The sequence below is a fragment of the Saccopteryx leptura genome, chromosome 2 (assembly GCF_036850995.1).
Source record: "Saccopteryx leptura isolate mSacLep1 chromosome 2, mSacLep1_pri_phased_curated, whole genome shotgun sequence".
NCBI lineage: Eukaryota > Metazoa > Chordata > Mammalia > Chiroptera > Emballonuridae > Saccopteryx > Saccopteryx leptura.
The window spans coordinates 350,578,040-350,603,295 of record NC_089504.1 but is presented as its reverse complement, the minus strand read 5'-3'; the positions used below and the strand labels follow the sequence as shown (position 1 = coordinate 350,603,295).

The window sequence follows — 25,256 nt, the reverse complement described above, 5'->3', positions numbered from 1 at the left end:
AACAGGGCTATGACCCCGCTGAGCATGTATTGAGCCCCTCTTAGCCTTCTAAGTCCCCAAAACATGAGACCCCCTGGGTGTGGGATGGCTGGAGAGGTCATTTTGCCCAGCCCCCACCCCCACCCCCGCTTACTCTGTATCCTTTTAAAAGTCCTTGCCTCTTCCTCCTGCTTCTCCCTCTCCTCCCTTTATCTTCCCCTCTGCCAGCCCCTCCCTTCCTGCCTGAGACCCCAGCGCCCTCCAAGGAGACAGTGACTGATCAGCTCCCCAACCTCGGGGACAGTCAGTGGGGACACAGAAGATCCAGAGTCACAAGCCTGGAGCAGACCAGGTGCCCAGAGACCTGGAGACAGAGAACTTGGCAGTTGTCCCCACCTCCCACTCAAGGGCTTAGGGCCTAATCCTCAAAGGCAGGAAAAGCCCCGTTCCTCCCACCGGCCATCCTCTGCAATACTCATAGCATGGCTGTCATTAAATTGTCATAATGATTATTCATTATGGCTGTGAATAATTCATCATTAGCACTTCTACTGCAATCAGGACAGCATAGAAAGGGAATTAGTCTAAAGAGGTTAAGAAATTGTGGCATGTAAAGGAAGGCTTATTCTTGTGCAAATTACCTGGTGATGTGACAGCTTGATCAGAGGGTGACCCTGCCTGGCACCTGCCTAGGGAACCCCCATCCACCTAGACCTCAGGCTTCCTGGGGCCGTTGGCTGTCTCACCCCATCCCCACCTGCCCCCTGGATGACCCAGAAGCAGTCTGAACCTGGCATCCAAGGCTCTCCCTGGCTGCTACCCACTCATCCATTCTCCCTGTCCCCTCTCCTGCCCACGCCAGCACACCAGCCAAAAAGGGTGATCCAAATCCCCGCAGGTGCACCACACTGCCTACTTTCAGGCCTCTTTATTTCTCTTCCGCTGCTGAGGTTGACTTCCTTTACCTCTGCTTTGGCTCTCCAGGCCATGCTCAAATGTCTCATGGCCTCTCGTTCTCCTGCCCAACCCAGACCGGGTCTGCCCCTCTGACTTTCCAAAGCCCTCTGTGTCTACAGAACCCATCTCGGCCTCCACACCAGGCTACAGAATCCATCTCGGCCTCAACACCAGGCTACAGAATCCATCTCGGCCTCAACACCAGGCTACAGAACCCATCTCGGCCTCCACACCAGGCTACAGAATCCATCTCGGCCTCCACACCAGGCTACAGAATCCATCTCGGCCTCCACACCAGACGTCGGGGTCCTTGTAAGCTGTCCTGGTTCCACCTGGCCGTTCTCCCAGGCCAAGCAGAGCCGACTGAGGCCAGAGGGGGGCACAGGGGTCGGGCACAGACATTGGAAGACAGAGAGGAGCCGGGAGAGAGGTGGGTCTTCTCGGTGAGGGTGCAGAGGTGTGTGTGCCCCCCTGCACAGGAGTGAGCGAGTGTGAGAGGAAGAGCGAGCGCAAACCAGCCCACGAGTCAGAGCCCACAGCGGTGGAAGGCTCCGGGCCGGTGCCTTTGGCAACGATGGCCGTGCGCGCCATCTGCGCTGTCCACACCGGAGCCACTGGCCACATGTGGCCGTGGGCCCTTGCCCTGTGGATGGTGCGACCGAGGAACTCAGTTTTAAACTGTACTCACCAGTAATTCATTTCAGTAGCGACCTGTGGCCAGGGGCTACCGTATTAGGCAGTGCAGCTCTAAGCAAAGGAGTGACTCCACCTCAGGACATATACACAAACCTACCCGTGTGTGCGTGCACACGTCTGTGCGGGGGCACGTGAGGTGACACCGCGGGTCGGGGCTGTGGTGGTGGCGGCGCCCCGCGCCGTAGCTCAGTGCCTGTGTCACATGGTGCGAGGCCAGGATGCGGTTTCAGTGGGTGTGCAGCTCACGAGAGGAGGGGGACAAAGGGACCATTGTACCACGTTCTCAACTCCAGCCCTCCTTCCCGCTGACATCACAGCTGCCCTAAATACAGGCGTGCAGACCGGCTCCCCAGATCCGCTGTCCCCGGCGTGGTGGCACCCGCGCCTGCCATCTCCAGCGCTGCTCCGAGGGACCCACTTTGCTTCTCCCTGAGGAGATGGGCCACGTTCCTGTGGATGGTTCTTCAGTCGGATACGGATGGAACAGTCTAGAAAGGAAGGAGGCTTTGTTTGGATTTTGGATGTTTTCTGCTCCCTCAGAATCCTGGGTCCCCTTTGTGAGGTGAGTGAGTCCATCTCCTGGCAGGGTTTTTTATGGCTGAAACATGCGGGTTTTCCCTCATTCCCTCCCCCAACTCCTTAACCATCAACCCCCAGGTGCCTCTAAGACTTGCGTGGACAGGCTCTCGTGAGGCTCAGGAAAGGAGAGCTGGGAGAGGGGGCTTCCCACTGGGGTGCGGGAGCCTCGGGGGAGGGGCGCGCGGTGTGGGGCGGGAGACCACAGGGCTGCTCAGAGAAAATGCGTGGCGGCTTTCAAAGCCAGGACCCGCGGGAGGAGGCGGCATGGCGGCTGTGTGTGCGGGAGGCTGCGTGGAGGGTGAGTGCGAGGGGTCCAACCCAGCCGTCCGGGCGCGGGTGAGACTGCCTCTGACTCTCCGGGTGCCCACCCACCGGTGAGCAAACGTGTCTGTGTTCCCAGGGGCCCTACCCCTGTGTGGGTGTGCTGGGAAGGGGTGGGGGTCGGGGGATGTGGAGACAGCTTCCCCACACACGGAGGCGGGAGAGACCCTGAATGCACAGAGAACGCGTGGGTCTAGCGTTTGGAATGCGCGCACGCTGGCAGGACAGTGGGCATAAGAGGGTCTGTCTGTGTAATGAGGGGGAATGGGGGTGGGCGGAGCAGGGAGGAGTGTGGGAAAAATTAGGAAGGGCTGAACGTGGGGTGAAACCACCGTCCTAAAGTCCCAGGGCCAGTGGATCCTTTGTGCTGGTGAGCGGCTTCGTCTGTGTCCCCCTACTGGGGTGCCAAGTGATGCTGAGTGATGTCTACGGACCAGAAGGAGAGACCCTGGAAGAAGGTTGGCCTGTGTCTAGAGGGTAATCGGACCGGTATACACATGGAGATTTCGATGCTTTGCTGAGGACAGACGTGGCAAGGCCCAGAGGGAGGTGAGTTTGGCACACACAGGCGCTGAAGAAAGTGGAGTTTTCTCTGCGTGAGACAGTGAGAGGAAGAGAAAGATGGGATGGAGTGGTGGCCAAAGCACATTTTAGAACAAGAAGGCCACATAATCAAGTTTTAGGTGACTTCACTGCCATGGGGAACCAACCCCCTCCCGCCCCCCAAGGCTTTGGAAAACTGGTGCCCGGGTCTGGTGCAAGCGGGTGTTCTGGAGGAAGCAAGGCAAGGAGCTGGGCTCTGGGTTTGGCTCGATCCGGAGTGGAGATCAAGGAGGAGCCATGAATCCCGTGCTGCCCTATTAAAATATAACTCAAGCCTCATAAATGCTCTTAATTTTCCAGGAGTCATAACAAAACTATACAAATAAACAGGTGAATTTAATTTTAATCTTACATTTTATTTAACCCAATATATCCCCTAATGTTATCATTTTTGTTACATCTTCAGTCCATCTCAATTTGGACTGGCCACATTTCAAGTGCTTGGTGGCCACAGGTGGGCGGCAGCTGTCCTACCAGACAGCATGGCACTGGGCAGCTGATCGGCACCCAGAAGCATGAGAATTTCAGCCTCCACCCCAAACTCACAGGGAGAGCCCTTCACAGGGCACTGAATAGAAAATGAGCCCACCTAACCTGAACCTTAAGGACAGGGAGACCCCCTGGACCTCTGGTTCTGGGGTGACCGTCTGAGTGCTTCTACGTAATGTGTCTGAGCTTGGGAGCTGCCAGGTGCCAAGTACTTGCCAGGTCCTCCCAAATTCTCACAAGGGCCTCAGGCAGTTATGATGAATGTCCATGAGTAAACTAAGTGTCAGAGCTGGAATTTGAGCCCTGCTTAATCTGATCCTAAACCCCAGCAAATGCACCAAAGGTGCTCTCTGTGAAATGGGATGTGTGTGTTTCAAGGATGGAAAAATGTGCATGCGAGGACTGGGCCCAGCTGTAGGCGGTGCCCCGTGTCCCCGGGTCTGGCAGAGATCCCCTTCGCCGACTGAGAGGTGGTGAGGAAACATCTAGAGTCAGGCCGCGTGTGGGGGCTCTGTTTAGGGTGAAGGTGGAGGCCACTCTCTGGGCCATGCAGGCAGTGCCAGCTGAGGGAGGGCAGGAGCGAGGGTGGGGCCAGGTGTGAGGTTGAATCTCAGAAAGGGGGGGGGGGCTGGAGCTAGTTGTCCTCGGCTGTGTGTGGCGGGGAGGGAGTGGCCAACGCTCCGTGGAATCTCACCCCTCAGTGAGTGGAGGGTTTCTGAGTGTGCCGCCAGGGGTGGCTGAGCGTGCCTGCGCGTGTGACCAGGCACGCCTCGACGTCTTCTGTAGTCACGCCATGCTCCAGCTACTTGTCTGGGCCACTTCCTCCCAGGCCAGCAGCCAGACTCCCGTGTGCTCCTTGGAGCTGAGCAGGGGGAAAGGCGCTGCCAAGGTCCCAGGGCGGAGCCGGGAAGCAGAGGGAAGTGAGGGGCTGGCCTTGAACTCTTCCAGTCCCGGCTGGCACGAGAAGAGGGCAGAGGTCCATGGTGGGAGCGCTGAAGGCAGCCCCCTCCTCAAAGGGGCAGGATTCAAGGAGGAGTCCCCCACCCCAGACTGCAGGCTGCTTCTCCGAGACTCCAATCTGAGCAGATTCTGTGCAACTCCTGGTGTTGGCCAGATGAGGGGTCCCCAGGGAAAGGAGGAAATCGCGAGCGAGAAGTCCGAGGCACCTGCTCGCCAGAGTACTCGTGTGTTTGGGGGGGGGGGGGTGGCACCCAAAGTACCATGCAGTCAACACATGTCTATGAGCACACATCGTGTGCCCCTGTCAGCCTCTGCAGATGCTTACGGGATTGACTAGCTGATGGGCAGGGGGTGCCCAGCAGGGATGGGGACCTAGACATGAGGATAGAGGCCTTAGCGATGGCTTGGCTCACCCTCTTTGCCCGGCGAGGAGCAACCTCCTGAAGAACTCTGGGCAGCCCCGACGGGCACTCCTCCAGAACATCCTTCCAGAGTGCCCACTGTGTGCAGGCCCTGCGCCCCGGAGCCCACGGAATCCCGCTTTCCTGGAGGCAGCAGCTGGACAAGGCGCCGTACAGAGCAGATGGCGCGCAGCGCACGGCGCCCCGGAGGCGGAGGCGGGGCCAGGGGGACTCTGAGGAGGGGTGTGGCCTCCGGGGATCTGCCGTTTGCAGTGAGGAGGTAGTTGTGTGGACTGGGGGGACTCTGGGTTCCTGGCAGAGGGCACAGCAGAGCCCAAGGCCTAACACGAGGGTGTTAGCAAGCAGTGTGGCTGGAGCAGGCGAGCGAGGGGTGGGTGGGGTGCTGAGGCCCGAGAGGCGGACAGGTCCTGTGCGCCCCGGCAGGGTGAAAGCACAGAGGAAGACCCCCTGATCTTTCCTTTTAAAGGATGGGCCCTGCTGCTCTCCGAGACGAGACTGGCAGGGCAGGGAGCGCAGGGGAGGCTGTTGCAGGGGTCCGGGAATGAGATCTGGGCGCAGGACTGGGAAGCTTAAAGGGGAGGCCGTCAGAAGGAGACGGTTCGGGATATGTTTTGACGGTAGGAATTCTGAGGAATGAGAGAAAGGAGAACGGGTCCAAGGACAATTTGGGGGCCCTTGTGACCCCCTTGCCTATCCATTTCTGAACACTGGGACACAGTATTCAGAGACTCAGCCCTCCTCAGGAACCCTTGACCAGGAGCCACCAGCGTTAGACTGGAGCTGCCCGTTTGGTCCACGTAACCCCACCGGCCCAAGCCCGGGCCCCTATCTCGGTGTAATCTCCCATATCCCTGCTCGCCACCCCCAGGGAGGGTGAGGGAGGGAGCAATGACTGAGATTCGGCTCCAGAGCCATGGTGAGTCCCGGCCTGGTGCGTAGAACTCAAACAGGGACTTATCGGCTCAGGAACACCCGGCAGATGTCCTGCCCTGGTCTGTGTTCTCTGGGAGTGGCTGCCTGGAGCCGGGGCCTGAGGCCTGGGACAGTCCTTGCTTGTTTGCGCCCCCTCCTTTCCCTGAGGCCCCTCCAGGGTTTGTCAGAGATGAGACTGGGCGGGGCTCCGGGTGGCAGCCTGTTTGGTTGTGGCCACCTGGGGAAACCAAGCTCAGGCTTCTTCCCAGCTGACAGGGAGGCCGCGCCACACGGGCAACACCTCCACCCACCTCCACCGTGCCCCTGAGGAGTCCACCAGCAAGTGGGCATTGAGCCTGGGCAGACAGCGTCCTGCAGCCCAACCCCTCTTTCCATGTCTAGACTGGGCTTTTTCCCTACACGACTAACAAAGGGGGTCTCCCTCCTGGGGACCGGGGCAGGATAGAGCCTGGATCTCCCGCTTCCAGAACCTCTCAGTGCGCCGGCAGACGGGCCAGGTGTGAATCCATGCTCTGACCCTTGCTCTGTGACCTTAGGAATGTCACTGACTCTCCCTAGGCCTCCGTTTCCTCGTCTGTAAAATGACCAGTCATTCCTCATTGTCAGGTTCATGTGAGGACGACGGCCAGGGCCACATGCAGCAGGTCCCTCTTCCTTCCAGAGAACTTGAGAAAACAAAATGCCGAGAGTCCCGGGGGCAGGCTGGCAACCCCCTGACTCCCCCCCGAGGGCGCCCAGAAGGCAGAAAGGGGACTGGGCAGTGAGGATCGGGGGAGGCTGCTAAGAAGAAGGCACTGGCAGCACCAGATGAACAGAGCTGCAAGAATTTATTCCAGGGTCCTGACCCCAGACGCCCTCAACCGCCCCACCTCCATCTTTCTGCTTGTTCCAAGCCTGGAGTCCATCGGGCTGGAAGCCGGAATCAGGATATGGCTTTGAGTGGTGGCTGCTCTGCGAGTCAGGGGAAAAGAGGTACGAGGCTAGGGCTGAAGCTGGAACAGCAGAGGGAAGGGAGAATGGGGGGGCTAGGAAGTCTAGGCCTTGATTCTCCTGCCTTCCCCCCACGCTGACATTCTGCCTCTGAATGCTTGGCATCGGGGGCATGCCCCTGGCACTGCGGAGCAAGCCCTCACCTGCTGCCTCAGTGTGGGGGGGGGCAGGTCTGTGTGCCCTCCTTTTGTCTTCCTCTATCCCCCACCACCCATCCAAGCCTTGTGACAGTAGCCACTTTGTTCCCAGAAATAAGGCTGGCAGTGCCCATTGGGACCCACCTGGTGGACCCTTAGTGCTGGTCCAGGATAAGAGGCACCTGGGCACTGTCCACTTGGGGGGGCACCTGCTGGCCTGTGCGCACGTTGAACATGGGCAGCGTGGAGCGTGGCCTGGGCACTTCTCGGCTAGCTGCCATCTGTCGCAGCTCCTCTGTGTTCTCATGGATGGTACAGTGATGGAGCATCTGGATGCTGGGGGCACAAGACCAGTAGTCATCAGCTCCAGGAGTCAGCCCCCCACCTCCAGGGTCCAGCCTGGCTCTGCCGCTGAGCCACCGTACATACGTCTTCCCTACCTGTTATGTGGGAGGAGACTCACATACAGGAGGTGGAGGGGGACGCACAGGGAGTTCTATGTTGCCAGCTCAGAGCCAGCGGCTGGGGCATGGGCTCTGGGTGTACACAGGCTGGAGTGAAAGCTACGTGTCCTTCACAAGTCGTTTCACCACTCTGTCATTCAGTTTCCTCAGGTGTAAAACGGGGCTAATCATAGAGCCTATCTCCCAGGCTTGTTGTGGGATTCAATGAGTGTTTAGATAGGTGCCTGGCATGTGGGAAGAGGCTCCCAAGATGCTCAGAGATGAATAGAGACCCACAGTGGATACAGGGGGTCTTCGGGTGATGACCCAGTTCCATTCCTATGACAGTGACGTAACCCGAATTTTGGTGTAGGTCGAAACACACCCTAGCCTAACACAAATAGAACACTTGCGCTTTTAACAGTCCAATATGGTGTAGGTAAGCGTGCTGGGGGACGCCCACCCCCTCTCTCATATGCATTTCTGGGTATTCTTCCACCACATGCAACCACGCTAATTCACCCACATAGTCCGTAAGTACGACACTAACGGTGTAAGCCAAAACACTCACATCTCAATTTTTTAAAGTTTTTATGGGAGTGAGCGTCGTAAACTCAAAACATCGTATGTCGAGACTGTCATAAGCCAGGGACCCCTGTATATACTCCCAGAGGCGAGCATTTACTGGGCTTTCCGGTGTTTTTGTATTCTGATGACCGTCTGGGGCCCTCCTAGTCCTCAGCTCCTTCCCCTAATACTCTCTCCCACCATTGAACACCCAGGTCTCCTCCCCTCCCCCACCTCTCAGTCTGGCAAATAAATACCCTCCACATTTTCCTACCGCCTAGCTTTTGTCCACACTGTTTCCCCATGTCCTGCCAGGCCTTACCGGTGTCATCGTTAGGCTCCTCAGTCCTGTCTTCCTCTCCCTTTGTACCTTGACCCGCGTCCATCCCACTCTTGTCGGCCCCCAGCATCAACTAGCTCCTGATACCAAGTCTTGTCTCCCTATCTTTCTTTCAAACCAACGCTCCTTGAGGTCTGCCCCAGGCTCCACCCTTGACAGGCCTAAGTGAACTGACGGCCACACCCTTGGGAAGTCCTTCCCGAGCCCTAGATCCAGCTTCTCCTCAGAAGGCTCAGCTTCATTCTCATTTGAAATGCTCATGGGCTTGACTTTTGCTATGTAGGGGCAACTGTTAAGTTTATTCTGAGTAGGGTAGCAACATGGTTGAATGTGAATTCTACTGCTTATAGGCTGCGTGCTCTTGTGCAAGTTACTTAACCTCTCTGTGCCACTATTTCCTCAAATGTACTACTACTGTTGCATGTATTCAATGAGTTAATACAGGGAAAACACTTAGAATGTCTCCGGGTCAGCATGCAGCAAGTGGAGCTATTATTATAGGGAGCTATTATTATCATTGGTGTTATTGTATTACAGTTAGCCCACTTGGCATCCAGTTCAGGGAGGCCTGATGAACTTGGCCTTCAGTGGAGGGGTGATTCCAATCCATTCTACACAAATCCACCCGCATTTGTGGGTCGCTAGGTCAGACAGACTGCCGAATTTTCATTATAAACAATAAGAATTGGCTTTCTTAAAAGGGGTGGGGTTCCAGGCAGGGTGGGAGCAACACTACCTGCCAATGCAGATCAACCGAGCGAGGACAAGTGATCCCCATTTGTGTCCAAGCCTCAGTCAGTGGACACAGACTCCAGCTAAAGCCTGGCAGATGAGACTGTGCGAAGGACTTCCCAGTTTCCTGCTGAATGAGCCACACTCCTAAGCGGGAAGTAGGGCACAGCCCCGTCTGGCCGACAGGAGGAGGTGGAGTCACCCTCTAAGGCTAGGGGAGGGTCAAAATGAGCTCTTGAGTCTGGAATTTGGCAAGCGGAGTTGTCCAAAACACAATTTTCCATTCCCAGGCAAGGGGAAGCTGAGGGGGAGAGGGAGCAAGAAGGGTATGGACGCCGAGGGTTGTGAGCCCGCGGGCGGGCAGGTAATGCCCCCATGGGGGCAGGGCCTTAGTTAATGAGTCCCCACCCCAAGCCACGCCCAGCCCCACATCTGGATCTCATTACTCTGGCAACGCACACAGGTGGAAAATGTTCTAGGTATGTTTTTCCAGGGCAGAAGCAGAAGCCAGAGCTGAGGTGCCTTTCCCCACAGTCCTTCCACACCAGCACTTGGACAGACGAAGGAACGAATGGGCAGGCTTCCTACACACACACACACACACACACACACACACACACACACACACACACACACACGTGCGCCCGCGCACAGACACACCATCCACCACCAGCACACAGCCCCTCCAGCCCTGGTCTGGCTCATGGACCGCAGGAGAGGGTTGCTGAGGCTACAGGACTTTCCAACCAGTAAATCTGCCATCAGTGAAAAACAGGCAGCGGAATCACAATTTGTGGATAATGTGAAAAGTGGTAGTCATGGAACAAGAGGGGAGGAAAAGGACTTTGCAGAAATAAATCAACGAAAATCCAAACCAACGGGGACTAATATTGCACATGATACACCTGGTCATTGATTCAAAAGAGTGGAGGAAGCAGATTATCCTGATGCCGTGAGAGCGACAACACTGACCCAGGAAAGCTGCACACGGTGGACGTGCCTGGTCAGAAGGGAGCGCTCACAGTCACAGAAGATATAATTGATCAACTCTGGCACAGGCCAAGAGAAAATTGAGGAATAAAATCTCCCCTGTAAAGTGACATAGAAAAAAATCCCTGCTCATCATGTGGGAAAAAATGTATAAAGTAAAAATGAAAACAAGATAAAAAGCTTGTTCACTGCTTTGTATAGAAAGTGATTGAGGAATTAAATCGACTTAGGTAGATCAAGAAATTATTCTATCCACTCTGGAAATTTATGTCCCATAAAAATTCATAAATGTTAGTATAATTCTGATTCTGAAAATGTTCGTATTTCTCAACCCAGTGGGATGAGATTTGGGGGGTCAAAATGGTGGGTTTAAGGCTGGGGTCTCAGCACACCCAGAAGAGGGCTGGTGCTCACGCAGAGACGTGTACACGGGTGCAGACACACAGCCCTTCTTGCCAGGGTACCTGATGTGTTAGATGCCCACGCTGCCTGGCATCTGCTGTCCTCCCCTCCCAGGAGGGAACAGTGGGGCCTCTGTGACCCTCACAGGATTCTGGTCGCCTCACAATGTCCCCATGAGGTCACTACAGAGATAACCTTACCACCCCCTGCACCCAAAGCACCAGTCTGCTGAGTCCAGTCGGGGGTGATCATCCTTGGTCCTCCTCCTGGCCACCCAGAGGAAGGTGTGGGCAGAGCCCTAGGAGGAAGTCTCTGAGGGAACAGAAACTGAGACACACTTCACCCACTGAGGGGCAACCTAGTGGAGATTTCCAGCCGCCATCCTGGAGGTCGTCGGAGCCAGTGCCCCTCCCCCACCCCAGGAAGAGATGCAGAAAGAAGCTTCGATGCCACCCTCATCTGCACCCTCGGCCTCAAACGGTGCCCTGAGCACAGGCCAGCAGGCAGGTGTGTCGGGAGTCCCTAGCAAGAGCGAGACTGGGGGCCACACGTGCCCCAAAGCCCACAGGAAGCCCAGCATGTCCAAGGTGATCCTAGAGGTTATGGAGGACCAGGGGGTGCGCCACCGTGTGTCCCTGGCCACCCTGAAGAAGGCTCTCACCACCACGGGCTATAACATGACCCGCAACGCCTGGCGCCTAAAGAAAGTTCTCAAGGGGCTGGTGGACAAGGGCATGCTCAAGCAGGTGACCAGCAAGGGGACCTCACGCTCCTTCCGATTAGGCAAGAAGCAGGCATCCAAGTTCAAGCTCGAGGCCAAACGACGGGGTCAGCAGAAGCAGCGCCAACAGTCTGGGCAGCGCCGGTCTGGGCTGAGCAGGTTTCCACTGAGCTCAAAATGCGGACACAAGCGGCCAATCAAGGGGGCACGCCGGGTGGCCCGATGCCACCGCACTTAATGAGGCAGGCCAGGCAAGCGGGCAGAGGCCCGGGCCCGCCACAGGCTCAGAGCAGTGGGAATAAAAGGAGCCTAACTTATTTAACACCTGCCTCCTGCAATCTCTGCGGTTCAAGGGAGTGGGAGAGGAAGAGGTCTGGGGCACAGACCTAAGGCCATGGGTGGGGGGACCTGGGCGAAGCGAAGGTGAGAGAAAGACTTGGGAAGGACTGGGGAACTGAAGGCAGCCACCGACACCAGCTTGTCCAACCACACCAGCGGTGGGACAGCTGAGGCCAGAGGGTCCCAGTAACTGTGTGACAGAACCTGGCGTGGAAGCCAAGCGCCTGACTCACAGTGAAGTGTATGTGGGTGTGAGTGTGCTGAAATTCTCTCAAATAGCTGCTCCAACCTCTCCCCCCCCCCGGGGTGGCAGCAGACCCCCCAACCCCGGCCGGGTCCCAGTCCACACTGGACTCTCCCATGGAGATCAAAAAAATCAGGAGGCCAGGCCAGGATAGAAAGGGCTGGACCTTAGAGACCAAGAGTGGCTCCGTCATCTCAGAATCAGCTGGCTTGTCTATACTGCTCATAAAGGTTGGAGGGTCCAGCTTGACAGGAGAGGGGGGCTCCCACCCAGCCCCCAGCTTTCCCCTACTCACTCTGAGGTGGCCAGGTCTCTCTTCAGCCTGTGGGAAGGCAGGGGAAAGGATTGATGGTCATTCACAACCCCTCCCGGTGCCCTGGATAGGGCCCCAGCTGCCTGGTTAGGGCCCCCTCTCCTTTCCTGGCTGAGTACCCCACTCCCTGAGGGAGTTGTGTCTCCACACAGTACAAGTGCCACAAGGAGTCCCACGGTTGAGCACCGGCCACAATCCCCTCCCTGCCTCTGTCCCCCGCACTCACCGTCCCTCCCGCCGACAGCACATGATGTAGGCCAGCAGGAGGGTGAGCACCGGCCACAGGCCCCTCCCTGCCTCTGTCCCCCACACTCACCGTCCCTCCCGTCCCTCCCGCCGACAGCACATGACGTAGGCCAGCAGGAGGTTGAGCACCGGCCACAGGCCCCTCCCTGCCTTCCGTCCCCCACACTCACCGTCCCTCCCGCCGACAGCACATGATGTAGGCCAGCAGGAGGGTGAGCAGGAGTGCCACCAGCAGAGGCACCAGCAGGGTGACCAGTGCGTCGGTCAGGAAGTCTCGGGCCGTGGCCTCCGTGGGCGGGCAGAAGAAGGGATCGCGTTCCAGGACCCCATCACCTCGGGTGGGTACCTCGTCTGCCGGCTCTGGCACTGACTTGTCCACCTGCTCAAAGAGCCCAAGGCTGACCCAGGAGTAGCTGGCTGGACACAGCAACGCCCCCAGGGGAACGGGGCACAGGTCCTGGGGCGCCCCTACCTGCCACCCTACGCAATCACAAGGCTTCCTCCTGCCTGTCTCCCCCCACCCCCAGCCCACTCTGGTGACCCAGCAGGACGAGCACTGGACTAGGACCCAGGAGAGAGCAGGACTGTACCATCGTTAGAATACAGCTCTAGGATCTGACTGCCTGGCTTTGAATCCTGACTGAGACAAGTGCTTGGCTGGGATGACTTACCTCTAGGTGAGGTGTTTTAATTTCCTAACCTGTAAAGCAGAAATGTTAATAGTGGTACCTGTCCCTTGGGGTGGTTGTAAGAATAAAACAGATTGAATAGATAGTGCCCAGCACATAGCAGGTGCTCAATAATGTCGAGTAACAGTCTCTGACTGCACTGTTGGTCAGTTCAGAGGAACAGAGTACACTAGGGACCTTATAGCATCTCTGATTTATAACATGAGAGTGAGAGCTATCTGTTCCTTACAACAGGTCAATCTGCTTGATGACGCCTTAGAGCAGGGGTCGGGAACCTTTTTGGCTGAGAGATCCATAAACGCCACATATTTTAAAATGTAATTCTGTGAGAGCCATACAACAACCTCTGTACCTTACGCATTATCCAATAAAAATTTGGTGTTGTCCCAGAGGATAGATGTGATTGGCTCCAGCCACCCGCACCATGAACATGAGCGGTAGGAAATGATTGGATTGTAATACATGAGAATGTTTTATATTTTTAACGTTTTTTTTTTTTTAATTAAAGATTTGTCTGCGAGCCAGACGCAGCCATCAAAAGAGCCACATCTGGCTCGCGAGCCATAGGTTCCCGACCCCTGCCTTAGAAGAAAGCAAAGTTGTCACACAAAGACTCTTGGTGATGAAAGGGTTTTGTAACCGCATTGTGGGAGTGGTTACTCTGGGACGTCAGGAGCCAGAGATCCCTGGGTTATGGACTGTGTCGCCCTCTTGTGGTAGAAGGAGGAACGTGTGTGGGGGGGGAGAGAGGAAGCGGACTGTGATGGGGCCATGCTCCATCCCTACCCCAGAGCCAGGGTCCCTCCTCACCAAGGACACATTGCACCAGTCAACTCGGAAGTGAGGTGCCAAGGTGTCATAGCAGGACAGAAGAGGGGGCTGGCCCTGGGCACAGCGAGCATGGCTGTCAGGAGATGCCACCATCTTCAGGCAGGTGGAGAAGGGTGAGGCAGAGCCCACCTTGATGTATACCCTGGGCCCAGACAGAAGCCACCGTCAGCAAATTGGGAGGGCATCACTGAGCACTGGAGATTTGGGGGTTACAGGGCCACCCTGAAATCTGGGGTTATGGTGAGAGTACACAGAGCAGCCTGGTCTTCTGTGGGGCCTTATCCCCCCACAAGAATGTCCTTTAAAGGATGCACCCTTTATGTCCTCATGGGCACAGGAAGCCGGAGTTCAGGATAACAAGGGTTTGGTTGCAGGAAGGACAAGAAGGAGATGGGAAGTAGCCAGAAGTGGACAGTGGAGTGGAGCAGGGAGGTATAGATGGGCCTGGTAAGGCATATCCAAAAGTTTCCTTCCAAACATCTTTGCCACACTCATATTCTCTGCGTAACTAATCGACTGTAAGACAATTTGACTGTTTGACAGCTGGGTTGACTCTAGAAGACTTGCTGTATTTTGTTAGTTTGGTTTTATTTCTCCATTGACAAAGTTCTCCCATTACCCCCATTTTTATGTTAATCCTACCTTTATAATAGTTTACACAGTGCCAAGCAGTCACGGTGGTTTGAAAATAGTGGATGATAACAACTACCTGCAGAGCCAGACTGCAAAGGGAGATGTCAGCCAGATTTCACACTCTCCTAGAGAGTGACCGAGTCTCCGTTTGCAAATCTTTCAGTGAGTACAGTTACCCTTCCCACCTGTCAAAACCAAAGGTTTACCGAGCTGCGCAAATATAAAAGAGGCAGCCGCTAATTCACAAGTCTTCAAGAGCATTAATGATCAATTCTTTACTTGGAAACTGATACCTTTCTTAATTAAGGAAAACATTTTAGTGGAATAGAAAAAAATGTGATGCTAAATAATACTAATCAGCAAGCAAAGAGAGAGAGAGAGAGAGAAGTATAATGCTATGAACAAAAGACCCCAAAAGCAATATATTTTCATTTTTTGCAATAGTTTTTTTTTTACTTTGTTATTAATTTTTTCATGTTTGATTATGTCCTTTGCAATGTCCCTCTTTTATTTTTCATTCTTTAATCTTTTACGGCAAAATTGCTTCGTGGCTAATTAGTTAGACAGGAAAAATGTTAGCAGCAAAAATGCTTGTGGCAAAGGTGTTTATGGGGAAAGGTGTTTATGTAGTTTCCCTACATAGAACCGTGGAGTACAAAAGTAGGTAAAGCCCCACCTGGAAATCAGGGAGACCCATGTTCTTTGCCTACCACCCAGAGGCAAACTGCCTCCTCCCTCAGGAAGCCCTCCTTGGTTGCATGCCTACCCTTCCTTGCGGCCCTCGATGGGAAGGGGGACACGGCCCCCACGGTCCAAGGCAGAGGTGATGTTGAGCAGCTGGAGCTCTCCTGACTCCCAGAGCCCCCCCAAGGCTGTGAGGAAGCGGCTGGCGGGTGTCGAGGGCAGCACTTCCTCCACGTCATGGCTGCGCACCAGGAACTCAGCCTGGTACGGCAGCAGGGGGCCTGGAAGGGTCCGGTTGGAACCTCAGGCTGCACCCAACCCTGTATATATCCTTCCCAAGCCTCCCCCCACCCCCACCCAAGCTCCTTCTTATATCCCCTCAGACCCCTCCCTTTCTCCCTAACACCCCGACATCACAGGCCCCAGACGCCCTTCCCCAGCATCCACTGACTCTCAGCGGGGCGGCCAGGAACACAACTCTGGAGGCGTCCCAGGATGCCCCGCTCCCCATTAACTCTCCAAGTTTTTCCTTCCACTCACTCCCTTCCAGGGGAGATCCCCCAAGATTGGCGTCAGTGGGGTGGGGGTAGCGCGGGGTAGGCAGTACCTTCTGGGTCCCCAATCACCAGCACCAGCCAGTGCTGGGTGGTGTCGAAGCTGTCCCGGTTGTACGCTATGACCTGCCGGGGGACAGAAAGAGGGCCGAGAGGTGGCGTTAGGGGAGGGGGGCGCCGCCCCTCGGGCCTGGCAGGGAAGGACTGAGCTACGACCAAGTGAGAGGCAGTGCAAGTGATGGAAATGAACGTGAGTGAACACCCGCGAGTGACACGGCCCACGGGGGTCCCTGCTGGTACCTCAATGACCTGGCGTCCACGATCTTCTGGGGTGGGGCTGCCATAGAGGAAGCCAGGGTGGTGGGGGCTGCGCTGGGTATAGCGGAGCCACCGAGGCAGGTCGGGGTGTCCCTGGAGGTGGGCGTGGTAGGTGACAGGGACAGCAGGTGGGGCAGCTGGTGGGAGGGAGGAGAGGGGGTTGGAAGCTTGACAGGAGCCTTCACCAGCCCCGGGGAAGGACCCTCAGCCTACCGCAGTGCCATCAGACCCCTCTCACCGTGCTCAGGAGGGTGCAGGAAGGGGTCGTGGTTCAAGGTGTGCACGAAGATGCGGCCCACAACCGGCTGGAGAGTGGTCTGTGGGGCCTCAGTGCCCCCCGCCCCTGCCAGGAGACCTGTGGGGACCCGCCGCCCCCCACAGGTCTCAGCCTCAGTCCGGGACACAGGAGGTACCCCCCTTCCCCACCAGGCCCCTGGTGTCCCTGAGGGTGTGTGAGAGGAGCTCCTTCGTGGCTCCCAGGAGAGGACAGTGGGCCTGACAGTGCCACACACTCCGGTCAGTGGTGAGACCCGGAACCTAGTCGGGTTTGAATTCAGAGCCCCACTCTTTATTTTAGGCCTTTGTGGGGTCATGGAGGGCAGAGACTGATATTTGGCTGGGAGGGCTGAGGCGTGTGTGTTGGGGGGTAAGGGCACTTGGAAAAGACCCCCATGCTGGATGTCAGGGAATCCGGAGTAGTGGGGGAGAGGCAAGGGGGCCATGCTGGAAACCTCACCCACCCCCCACTAATACAGGGCAACAGGGCCCTCTCGAGAGGCAAATAGGAGCTGACGGAAGGGGAGCAGCCCCCACACCCTCCCAGGGCCAAATTTAGCCTGAGCCTAGAGAGGAGCCGGCTAATCAGCCCATTAAAGGGCCCAGGACTCTCCAGGCCTGTGCTCTCAGGCCCTCACAGCCCGGACACCCCACCCTCAGAGCCACCAGCCCGCACTTCCCAGGGCACAGTTCCCAGCCAGGTCCCTGGACCCACCCCACCCTCAGAGCCACCAGCCCGCACTTCCCAGGGCACAGTTCCCAGCCAGGTCCCTGGACCCACCCCACCCTCAGAGCCACCAGCCCGCACTTCCCAGGGCACAGTTCCCAGCCAGGTCCCTGGACCCACCCCACCCTCAGAGCCACCAGCCCGCACTTCCCAGGGCACAGTTCCCAGCCAGGTCCCGGGACCCACCCCACCAGCCCGGGACTAACACCCAGAGTCCTGACCCCCACCTAACCCAGAGCCCTCCGGGAAGGAACTTCCTCTGCTTCCTTGTCACCCTGGCTAAATCCCTCCCCCTGGTCCTGGGCCCCCCCTGAGGAAGGCCCCGACTTGCCAGCAAGGAGAGGAATCCAGATCAGCGCGGCCATGGCTGCCCCAACCTGCGGGCCTGTGAGTGACAGAGACAGGAGCTGGAGGTGGGAGGTGGGGGAGGTGTCCCGGAGCAGCTGGGCCCCGTGTCAGCCAGTGGGGCCACTCCTCCTCACCCAGAGCAGGCACTGAACCTACAGTGGACACCCTCCTCATACCTCACATGACAAGGTCCCTTCAGTCACGCCCTCCTGGGGGCCAGGGTCTGTTTTCTGCCACCAACCTGACAACCCCAGTCCCCCACTCAAAACCTTAATGGCTCCCATTGCCCCGAGTTCTCTAGCTCTAGCTGAAGGCCTTCAGGCCCTTCCGGAACCTGGCCATCGGCCTGGAATCCCCTCTTCTGTCCCACCACACACACGCGCACGCACACCCACCCACACATACACTTCTGCCCGGGTGGGAGTGTCACCTGCTGCATTCCAATCTGATAACCCCCCTCAGTCCGCACACACGTTTGCCCAAGCTGTGTCCTCCGCCCGCCGTCCCCTCCCTGCCCTCGTCCATCAGGCAAACTTCCACTCACCTTTCAAGACTCCGCTCCGGCATCCTCCCCTCCCTGAACCTCCCTGTCCTCCCCGGGGCCTAGCAGCAGCGGCCCTTAGCCCCTGTGACGGCCCAACTACACAGCTTCTGAGCGTGAACTAGGCAGGATCTTATCTTTGGATCTCTGGACCTAGTCCAGGTCCTGGCAACCGGCAAGTGTAGGGAGCTAGGTGACAGCTTCTTCCACAGCACACCAGGGTGCTTGAGCACCTGCTCTCGTCTCCAGACCGAGCACCTCCAACGGTACCCCAGGTCTGAGACGAGAGAGATGCCTGGGCCAGGCTCAGAGGACCAGCCAGGAAGCTATGGGGAGGGAGGGTCCAGGCTCAGAGGCCTGTTGCCTGGACATGGGTCTACCTTGATCGCTTACTGGAGTGTGGCCTGGAAGGAGTCAGCTGCCCTCTTAAGCTTTGTCTCCACAATGACCAACTGGCGAGAACAGTGCTTGCTTCTTGGTGTCCTTGTGAGGAATCCACAAAATCATGAATTCAGCACATGGTAACGGAGCGCCGACTATGTGGCGAGCACTGAGGGTGCAGAGGTGAGCAGACTCCTGGCCGTGTGGGCCTCACATGCTGCTGGGTAACGACAGCTAACCCCTGCCCGGTGCATGCTGAAGGTGCAGAGGTGAGCAGACTCCTGGCCGTGTGGGCCTCACATGCTGCTGGGTAATGACAGCTGACCCCTGCCCGGTGCATGCTGAAGGTGCAGAGGTGAGCAGACTCCTGACCATGTGGGGCTCACATGCTGCTGGGTAATCACAGCTAACCCCTGCCTGGTGCATGCTGAAGGTGCAGAGGTGAGCAGACTCCTGGCCGTGTGGGGCTCAATGCTGCTGGGTAATCACAGCTAACCCCTGCCTGGTGCATGCTGAAGGTGCAGAGGTGAGCAGGCTCCTGGCCGTGTGGGCCTCACATGCTGCTGGGTAACGACAGCTAACCCCTGCCTGGTGCATGCTGAAGGTTTGACATATCTGTATGTAGCATAACTCATTCCATCTCACAACAGTCCCATGAGGCAAGTATTATTATTGTCCCCATTTACAGATGAGAAAACTGAGGCACACGGAGTGTATGATTTCCCTAAGGCCACACTACTGACCATCTGAGTCCATGTAAAGCACTCAGCCCAGGCCTGACTCCATCCTTGGCACCCCTTCCCCTTCCTTCTGCATCTGCCAGAGGACCTTTGTGCAGGTGTGGAGGGGTACCCTTCCTTCTGGGGCTTCCCTCTTAGAGCAAGCAGAGGGGCATGCTCCCTAGATACCCTGGGAGAAGGCAGGGGAGCATCCCTCTTGGCCTTGAGACAAAGGGCTTTGCCACCTCGGCGCCATAACCAGCCACCCCAGGGAAGGATATCTGGGGCCTGCCCTGAGCAGAGCCTGAAGAGGCAGGTGTTGGCCTGTAGATCGGGTTGTCTAGTGAGCAGGTCACTTAGTCATTGTCCCTTTCTCTCTCTTCCCACCTGACCGTCCCACCCAACCTTGGAGAGCCAGCAAACTCCGGAGTCAGCATCCGCTCAGGCTCTCAGGCAGGGTGGTGTCTGCTCCAGAGCCACCTGGTCACCTCTCAGAGATGGAGGGTGAGAAGAAGGAAGCTCTGAGGCAGAGGGAGAGGCCCAGGGCTCTGGGGGAACAGGCAGAGGTGCCAGGGCCACCTGGTCACTCTCGGAGATGGAGGGTGAGAAGAAGGAAGCTCTGAGGCAGAGGGAGAGGCCCAGGGCTCTGGGGGAGTGGGCAGAGGTGCCAGGGCCACCTGGTCACTCTCGGAGATGGAGGGTGAGAAGAAGGAAGCTCTGAGGCAGAGGGAGAGGCCCAGGGCTCGGGGGGAGCGGGCAGAGGTGCCAGGGCCACCTGGTCACTCTCGGAGATGGAGGGTGAGAAGAAGGAAGCTCTGAGGCAGAGGGAGAGGGAGAGGCCCAGGGCTCTGGGGGAGCGGGCAGAGGTGCCAGGGCCACCTGGTCACTCTCAGAGATGGAGGGTGAGAAGAAGGAAGCTCTGAGGCAGAGGGAGAGGCCCAGGGCTCGGGGGGGGGGGAGCGGGCAGAGGTGCCAGCGACAGCCTGGCCAGCTGCCCAGGCCTCAGCCCCTTAGCGGCACCATGTGACTCCCTCCCTCCCCCCGGCTATTTTTGGAGCCACCCACTCATACCCTCAGCTGTCTTAAGGTGGCAGTGCCCGAACCCAGTGCCATCAGGCCGGGAGAAGCCAGCCTTCTTTAATGATCCTTCTCTCTCTCCCAAAAACTAGGGGAACCAGAAACTATACCAGGGACCAGCCGGAAGTCCCTTGAAAGTCTCCTCCAGTCCACCAGGGGACCTCCCCACCTCAGAGCCCTCTAGATGCACCCTGCTGCTATACCACTCAGCACCTTCTATTCATTGTGTTTGGCAGGTAGGGGGAAGGGTCACAGCGTCTTTGAACCTACTTTAGAAATTTTCAAATAAAACAAATAAGCAGAATAATATAATGAGCCCCCATATATCCATCATCCAGCTTCAATAATCATCAACTAATGGCTGATCCGGCCTTATCTATGCCCCTCCCAATTTTGCCCTCCTATATAATTGCCTCATATAATTGTCAGTATATCAGTATGTATATTTGGAAGAGAATTTTTTTAAAACATAATCCCAATTATTATGCCTAATCATATGACTAGACCATAAAGTTAATAATTCCTTAATATTGATTTCTAGAATTTAAATTTACAATTTCTTATAAATGTCTGCTTTTTTAAAACCAATTTGTCTTCTTCGCTTTTCTTTCTTTTTTTCTTTTACAATGTATTTGTTTAAATCAGCATTCAGATAAGGTGCGCACATTGCAACTGATTGGCGTGCCTCTTTTAAATCTCTTTAAATTTATAGGTTCCTATTCTCTCTCTCTCTCTCACTCTCTTTCCTTCAGGGAACCAAGTTACTTGATGTATAATTTTGCATAGTCTGGGTTTTCTGATTGGTGTTCTTTCACATGTTCCTCTGACCTCCAAACTTCTTGTAAATTGTATTTCTTATACATTGTGATTTTTCATAAATTGTAATTAGGTCAAGAGTCCTGATCAAGTGCAGGTTTCATTTTCTTTGGCAAGACTGCTTCATAGGTGGTAAGCTGCTCGTTCTACCCAGAGGCACAGCCATTGACCTTAGTGCCTCATCCATCTGCTCATTTTTGTTTTTTGTTTGTTTGTTTTTAACGGTGACATTCAAATTCAATCACTCTTTTCTTTATTAGCTGGAATAATTCTAGACAGAAAAACTGCCCCTCACTCACTCTTTGGTCATTGAGTGATACACAGTTCATATAGGAAAGACAGGATTAATGCTTGACTCTTCCTGTATTTACTAAAAGTAATGAGTTGATTCCCTAGCCTCCTCTAAATTGTAACTAATTAGCTTTTGTAAGTTAGTAGTATAATTATGATTTTATGGCTTTAAATATATTGGATTGTTTCAATCCACTCCGACTAGTGTCTCTCCTGGTGCTAATTTGCCCGATCTTGAACTCCCGGTTTGGTCCTCACCAGTTGGAGCACCCACATGGGGTACTAGAGGGTCCGGTCTCAGCCTCTCAGCCTCGCTCGGCCTTGTCCCCACAAGCCCAGCCCTGCCCTCCGCTAGTTGGGTATCTCTGCTACTTTGCCATCCGCTTCTGTCTCCCCAGCTTTCTGCTGGATTTGGCCCTTCAGTATCTTAGTTTAACCTCTCTGGTTCTTTGTACCTGTCTCTCCCCATCTCAGTGAGTGTTTGCTGAGTGAAGGAATGAATGATTGACTGAATGAATGCATCTTCTCCTCAGCTCTGTCTCCTCTTACTTCCTTCGCTATAAACCTATCTCTAGATTTCTTAGGATCATATTTTCTTCGTCTGTATCTAAAACGGGAGATTATATGTTATCGTTAGGGACAAAGGAAAGGGATTCTCGTCATTGTGAAATGATTGTCGCATCTGCTTCCTAGACTCCACCCACAATCTTTCTCCTCCGGCCTCATCGCCGCCCCCAGCTCAACAACAAAGGGTGCGATCCGCCAGCTCGCCACGAGAGGGCGCGATCGCCGGCTCCAGCCCGGACCTGCGCCTGCGCAGAATTGGGACCGAGCGGAGGAAGTTGCGGGGGAAAGCGGGGTAGCCACGAATTGCCCCGCCAGGGTTTGTGGTTGCGCGTGAAACGTGCTCGCTGAGCGCCGCGACTAGAGGGAGCGACGGAGGAGGGGACCCGCGCCTCCAGCTGTGTACCTCGTCCTCTCCTTCCGGGTCCAGAGGATGTTCTTCCAAACGGGGAGAAGAACCCACATGAAGACACAATGTCCGCTTTCCCACCGTCTGTATCAACCCTCCGACTTCCAAGGACATTTCTGTATTTCCCCACTCACCACCCCCACCCACGACATTTGGGGGCACCAGCCCGAGGACCTAAGGGTACTCAGAATCTATCTTTCTTATTAGTGGACTTTGGCCCTGAAGGGGTCCGTGAGCCCGGTGGTCGTCCAAAGCCATCAGTTATGAGTCTGAGAATGCCGGAGACCATCCCCAGCCAAACTTGAGTTTACAGGGAAGAGGAGGGTCTGTCGGAGGTCCCCCAGCACAGTAGTCTGTACTGTTAGTCTGTGGAGATGAGGTCCAGAGTCCTTGCCACTGAGACGTTCCCTCTCTGTGAAGAGGAGGTAATAAGGGTCGATGAGATCATGGAAGCAAGGGTGCTTTGTAGACTGTAAAGCTCTGGAGAAAGTAAGGGGTCTTTTATTTATTTATAACTGACAGTGCAAGACAAGAGCTCCCAGGCCCAGCCCACTGGTACAGCCTAAGAGCTAGGAGAAGTCAGATTTAGAAGCCACCACTCAGTAATAGAAGGATTAGGGAAATAAAAGAAACAAAATCTCTGACATCTTTTGCAGATGGTATGATTATTTATATAGAAAAGCCAAGAAAGATTAACATCTCAGTACAAATAAAATACAAAATTCAAGTGTTGCTATACATGAATAATAATTTATTTGAAACTATCTTTTTTAAAAGAAATCATTCACAATAAAATTAAAATTATATGGAACCTAGAGAAAAACTTAGAAAAGACATTTAAAGATATTTGTGGAGAAAAACTATAGGCTATAAACACTGTAAGCTATAAAAGGAATAAACTGGGCCTGACTTGTGGTGGTGCAGTGGATTGAGCGTCCACCTGGAACAAATAGGGCCCAGGTTGAAAACCTGAGGTCACTGAGTAGAGTGTGCAGCCTCATGGACTTGTGTGGGAGTTTGCTGGCTGGAGCACAGGATTGCCAATTTGAGCATGGGTCCCCAGCTTGAAAACAGGATCATTGATATGACCCCAAGGTTGCTGGCCTGAAACCCAAGGTCGTTGGCTTGAGTCCAAGGTTGCTGGCTTGAAGCCCAAGGTCACTGGCTTGGGTCCAAGGGCACTGGCTTGAGCAAGGGGTCACTGCCTCTTCTGGAGCCCCGTGGTTAAGGCACATATGAGAAGCAATCAATGAACAACTAAAGTGATACAACTATGAATGATGTTTCTCATTTCTCTCCCTGTCTCTCTTTCTTGAAGAAAATAAAAATCTATCAATTTAATACAAGTCTATTAAATATTCCAAGAGGATTTTTCAGTGAATGAGGCAAACTGATTCTAAAACTCATATGGAAGAGAAAGGACCAGGGAGAGACTAGACAATTCTAAAAAAGAATAAATTTTTAACAGATACCAAGACTTAGTCGAGCCTGACCAGGCAGTGGCGCAGTGGATAGAGCGTCGGACTGGGATGCAGACGACACAGGTTCGAGACCCTGAGGTCCCCAGCTTAAGCACAGGCTCATCTGGTTTGAGCAAAGCTCACCAGCTTGGACCCAAGGTCGCTGGCTCCAGCAAGGGGTTACTCGGTCTGCTGAAGGCCCGCGGTCAAGGCACATATGAGAAAGCAATCAATGAACAACTAAGGTGTCACAACGAAAAACTAATGATTGATGCCTCTCATCTCTCTCTGTTCCTGTCTGTCTGTCCCTGTCTATCCCTCTCTCTGACTCTCTCTCTGTCTCTTTAAAAAAAAAAAAATTCGAAAGTGATAGTAAATAAAACAATGTGGTATCAGTGCAGGGCTAGACAAAGAAATCAATAGAATAGAGTTCTTAGCGTATACGGGAATTTGATTTATGATGGCAGGGGCATTGCAATTCAGTGAGAAAGAATAAACTATTCAATAAAAGGTGTTGTGACATTTGGCTTTTCATATAAAACTGTCGGGAGCCGATCCACTAATGCTGGCTAACTAGGTCACAGCAGGAGAAGATCCACAACTGCTGGTTGACAAAGTCACAGCAAAAGAAGATAGAGTCACCGCAGTAAGACCAACAGCTGCGGGTTGACAAAGTCACCGCAAGGAAAGGCACAACGACACTTCCCCCTTTAATCTTTTGAATTAATCTGGCCTTATATTCCCCCCTTTTCTGGGTGTGTGCTATTATTTATGGCACAGGGATAATAGTACCATACTTTCCCTGTAGATTTGTAGTAATTTCTTTGGAAATGAGACAGAAGGTGTAAGTTCCACAGAAAAGCCTGTAAGCCCCTTGAACTGGGCTCATAAACATAAGAGGCTGGCCATGATATCCCTCATAAAGGGTTAAGTTTGTAGGAGAATTTCTTCTTATTAATCATGTTAGAAAGAATAAAGTTAGAACTTAGCTAGTATGTGAATATAGTAAATAAATAAAGTTTAACTAGACATTAGAATCTTAGGTAAAGTGGAGTGGAGTGGCCTGTTGCGTGGCCTTGGATAGGAGTGCAGCTGGCAAGTAAAGAATGTTTTGTTAAAAGACTTGTTTTGTCACTGAAGACAGTTGCTGGGCTTTTCTCAGTAAAACATTCTCATGAGATTTTTGTATTTTCCAAGAATAGGAGAGGAATGTGGTGGGATTCATAGCAGCAGTAGCAACTAATGCCTTCTGATATTATGTTGCTACTAGCTATCTTGCAGGTGCACTCTATGTATCTCTAAGTAAAAATTACTCTTTATACTATGTCAGTTTCTTAATAGCAAGCCTTTTGTAGTCTTGTGAGAAAAGAATTAGGACACTACATGAACTCAAGGCTATTTGCCTGAGCAAGCAGTGGTCCTCTGCTAGTCCTTGATGATTTCGTCTGCTATCTCTTTCTGTGCCCTTGACTCACAACAAGAGTAAAATAGAGTTATTAATTAGTACTAATCTTTTAGAAGTTTGTACCAATATT

At 54.4% G+C, this 25,256-nt stretch overlaps 2 protein-coding genes across 4 annotated transcripts; one reads left to right on the top strand and one right to left on the bottom strand.

The window, feature by feature from the left end:
* The first annotated feature begins 1,986 nt into the window (after nucleotides 1-1,986).
* LOC136392395 (histone H1.9-like) lies at nucleotides 1,987-11,523 on the top strand. 3 transcript variants are annotated; one of them, XR_010748940.1, is made up of 2 exons: nucleotides 1,987-2,194; nucleotides 2,875-2,928. XR_010748940.1 is itself a non-coding variant. In XM_066364530.1 (2 exons), exon 2 carries the CDS (start codon nucleotides 10,969-10,971, stop codon nucleotides 11,497-11,499), a length of 531 nt encoding a protein of 176 aa, XP_066220627.1. In that variant the 5' UTR covers nucleotides 1,987-2,194; nucleotides 9,642-10,968; the 3' UTR covers nucleotides 11,500-11,523. The 3 variants fall into 3 exon arrangements, 2 of the variants coding, with proteins under 2 accessions (XP_066220627.1, XP_066220628.1); XM_066364530.1 differs by lacking the exon at nucleotides 2,875-2,928 and adding an exon at nucleotides 9,642-11,523; XM_066364531.1 differs by lacking the exons at nucleotides 1,987-2,194; nucleotides 2,875-2,928 and adding exons at nucleotides 2,944-3,081; nucleotides 9,642-11,523.
* SGCA (sarcoglycan alpha) lies at nucleotides 6,748-17,521 on the bottom strand. Its single transcript, XM_066364529.1, has 10 exons — nucleotides 17,447-17,521; nucleotides 16,351-16,467; nucleotides 16,095-16,249; nucleotides 15,848-15,920; nucleotides 15,323-15,521; nucleotides 13,903-14,065; nucleotides 12,574-12,782; nucleotides 12,140-12,166; nucleotides 7,211-7,402; nucleotides 6,748-6,931 (listed from the first exon to the last, which is right to left on the bottom strand). Exons 1-9 carry the CDS (start codon nucleotides 17,478-17,480, stop codon nucleotides 7,222-7,224), a joined length of 1,158 nt encoding a protein of 385 aa, XP_066220626.1. The 5' UTR covers nucleotides 17,481-17,521; the 3' UTR covers nucleotides 6,748-6,931; nucleotides 7,211-7,221.
* Nucleotides 17,522-25,256: the final 7,735 nt, after the last annotated feature.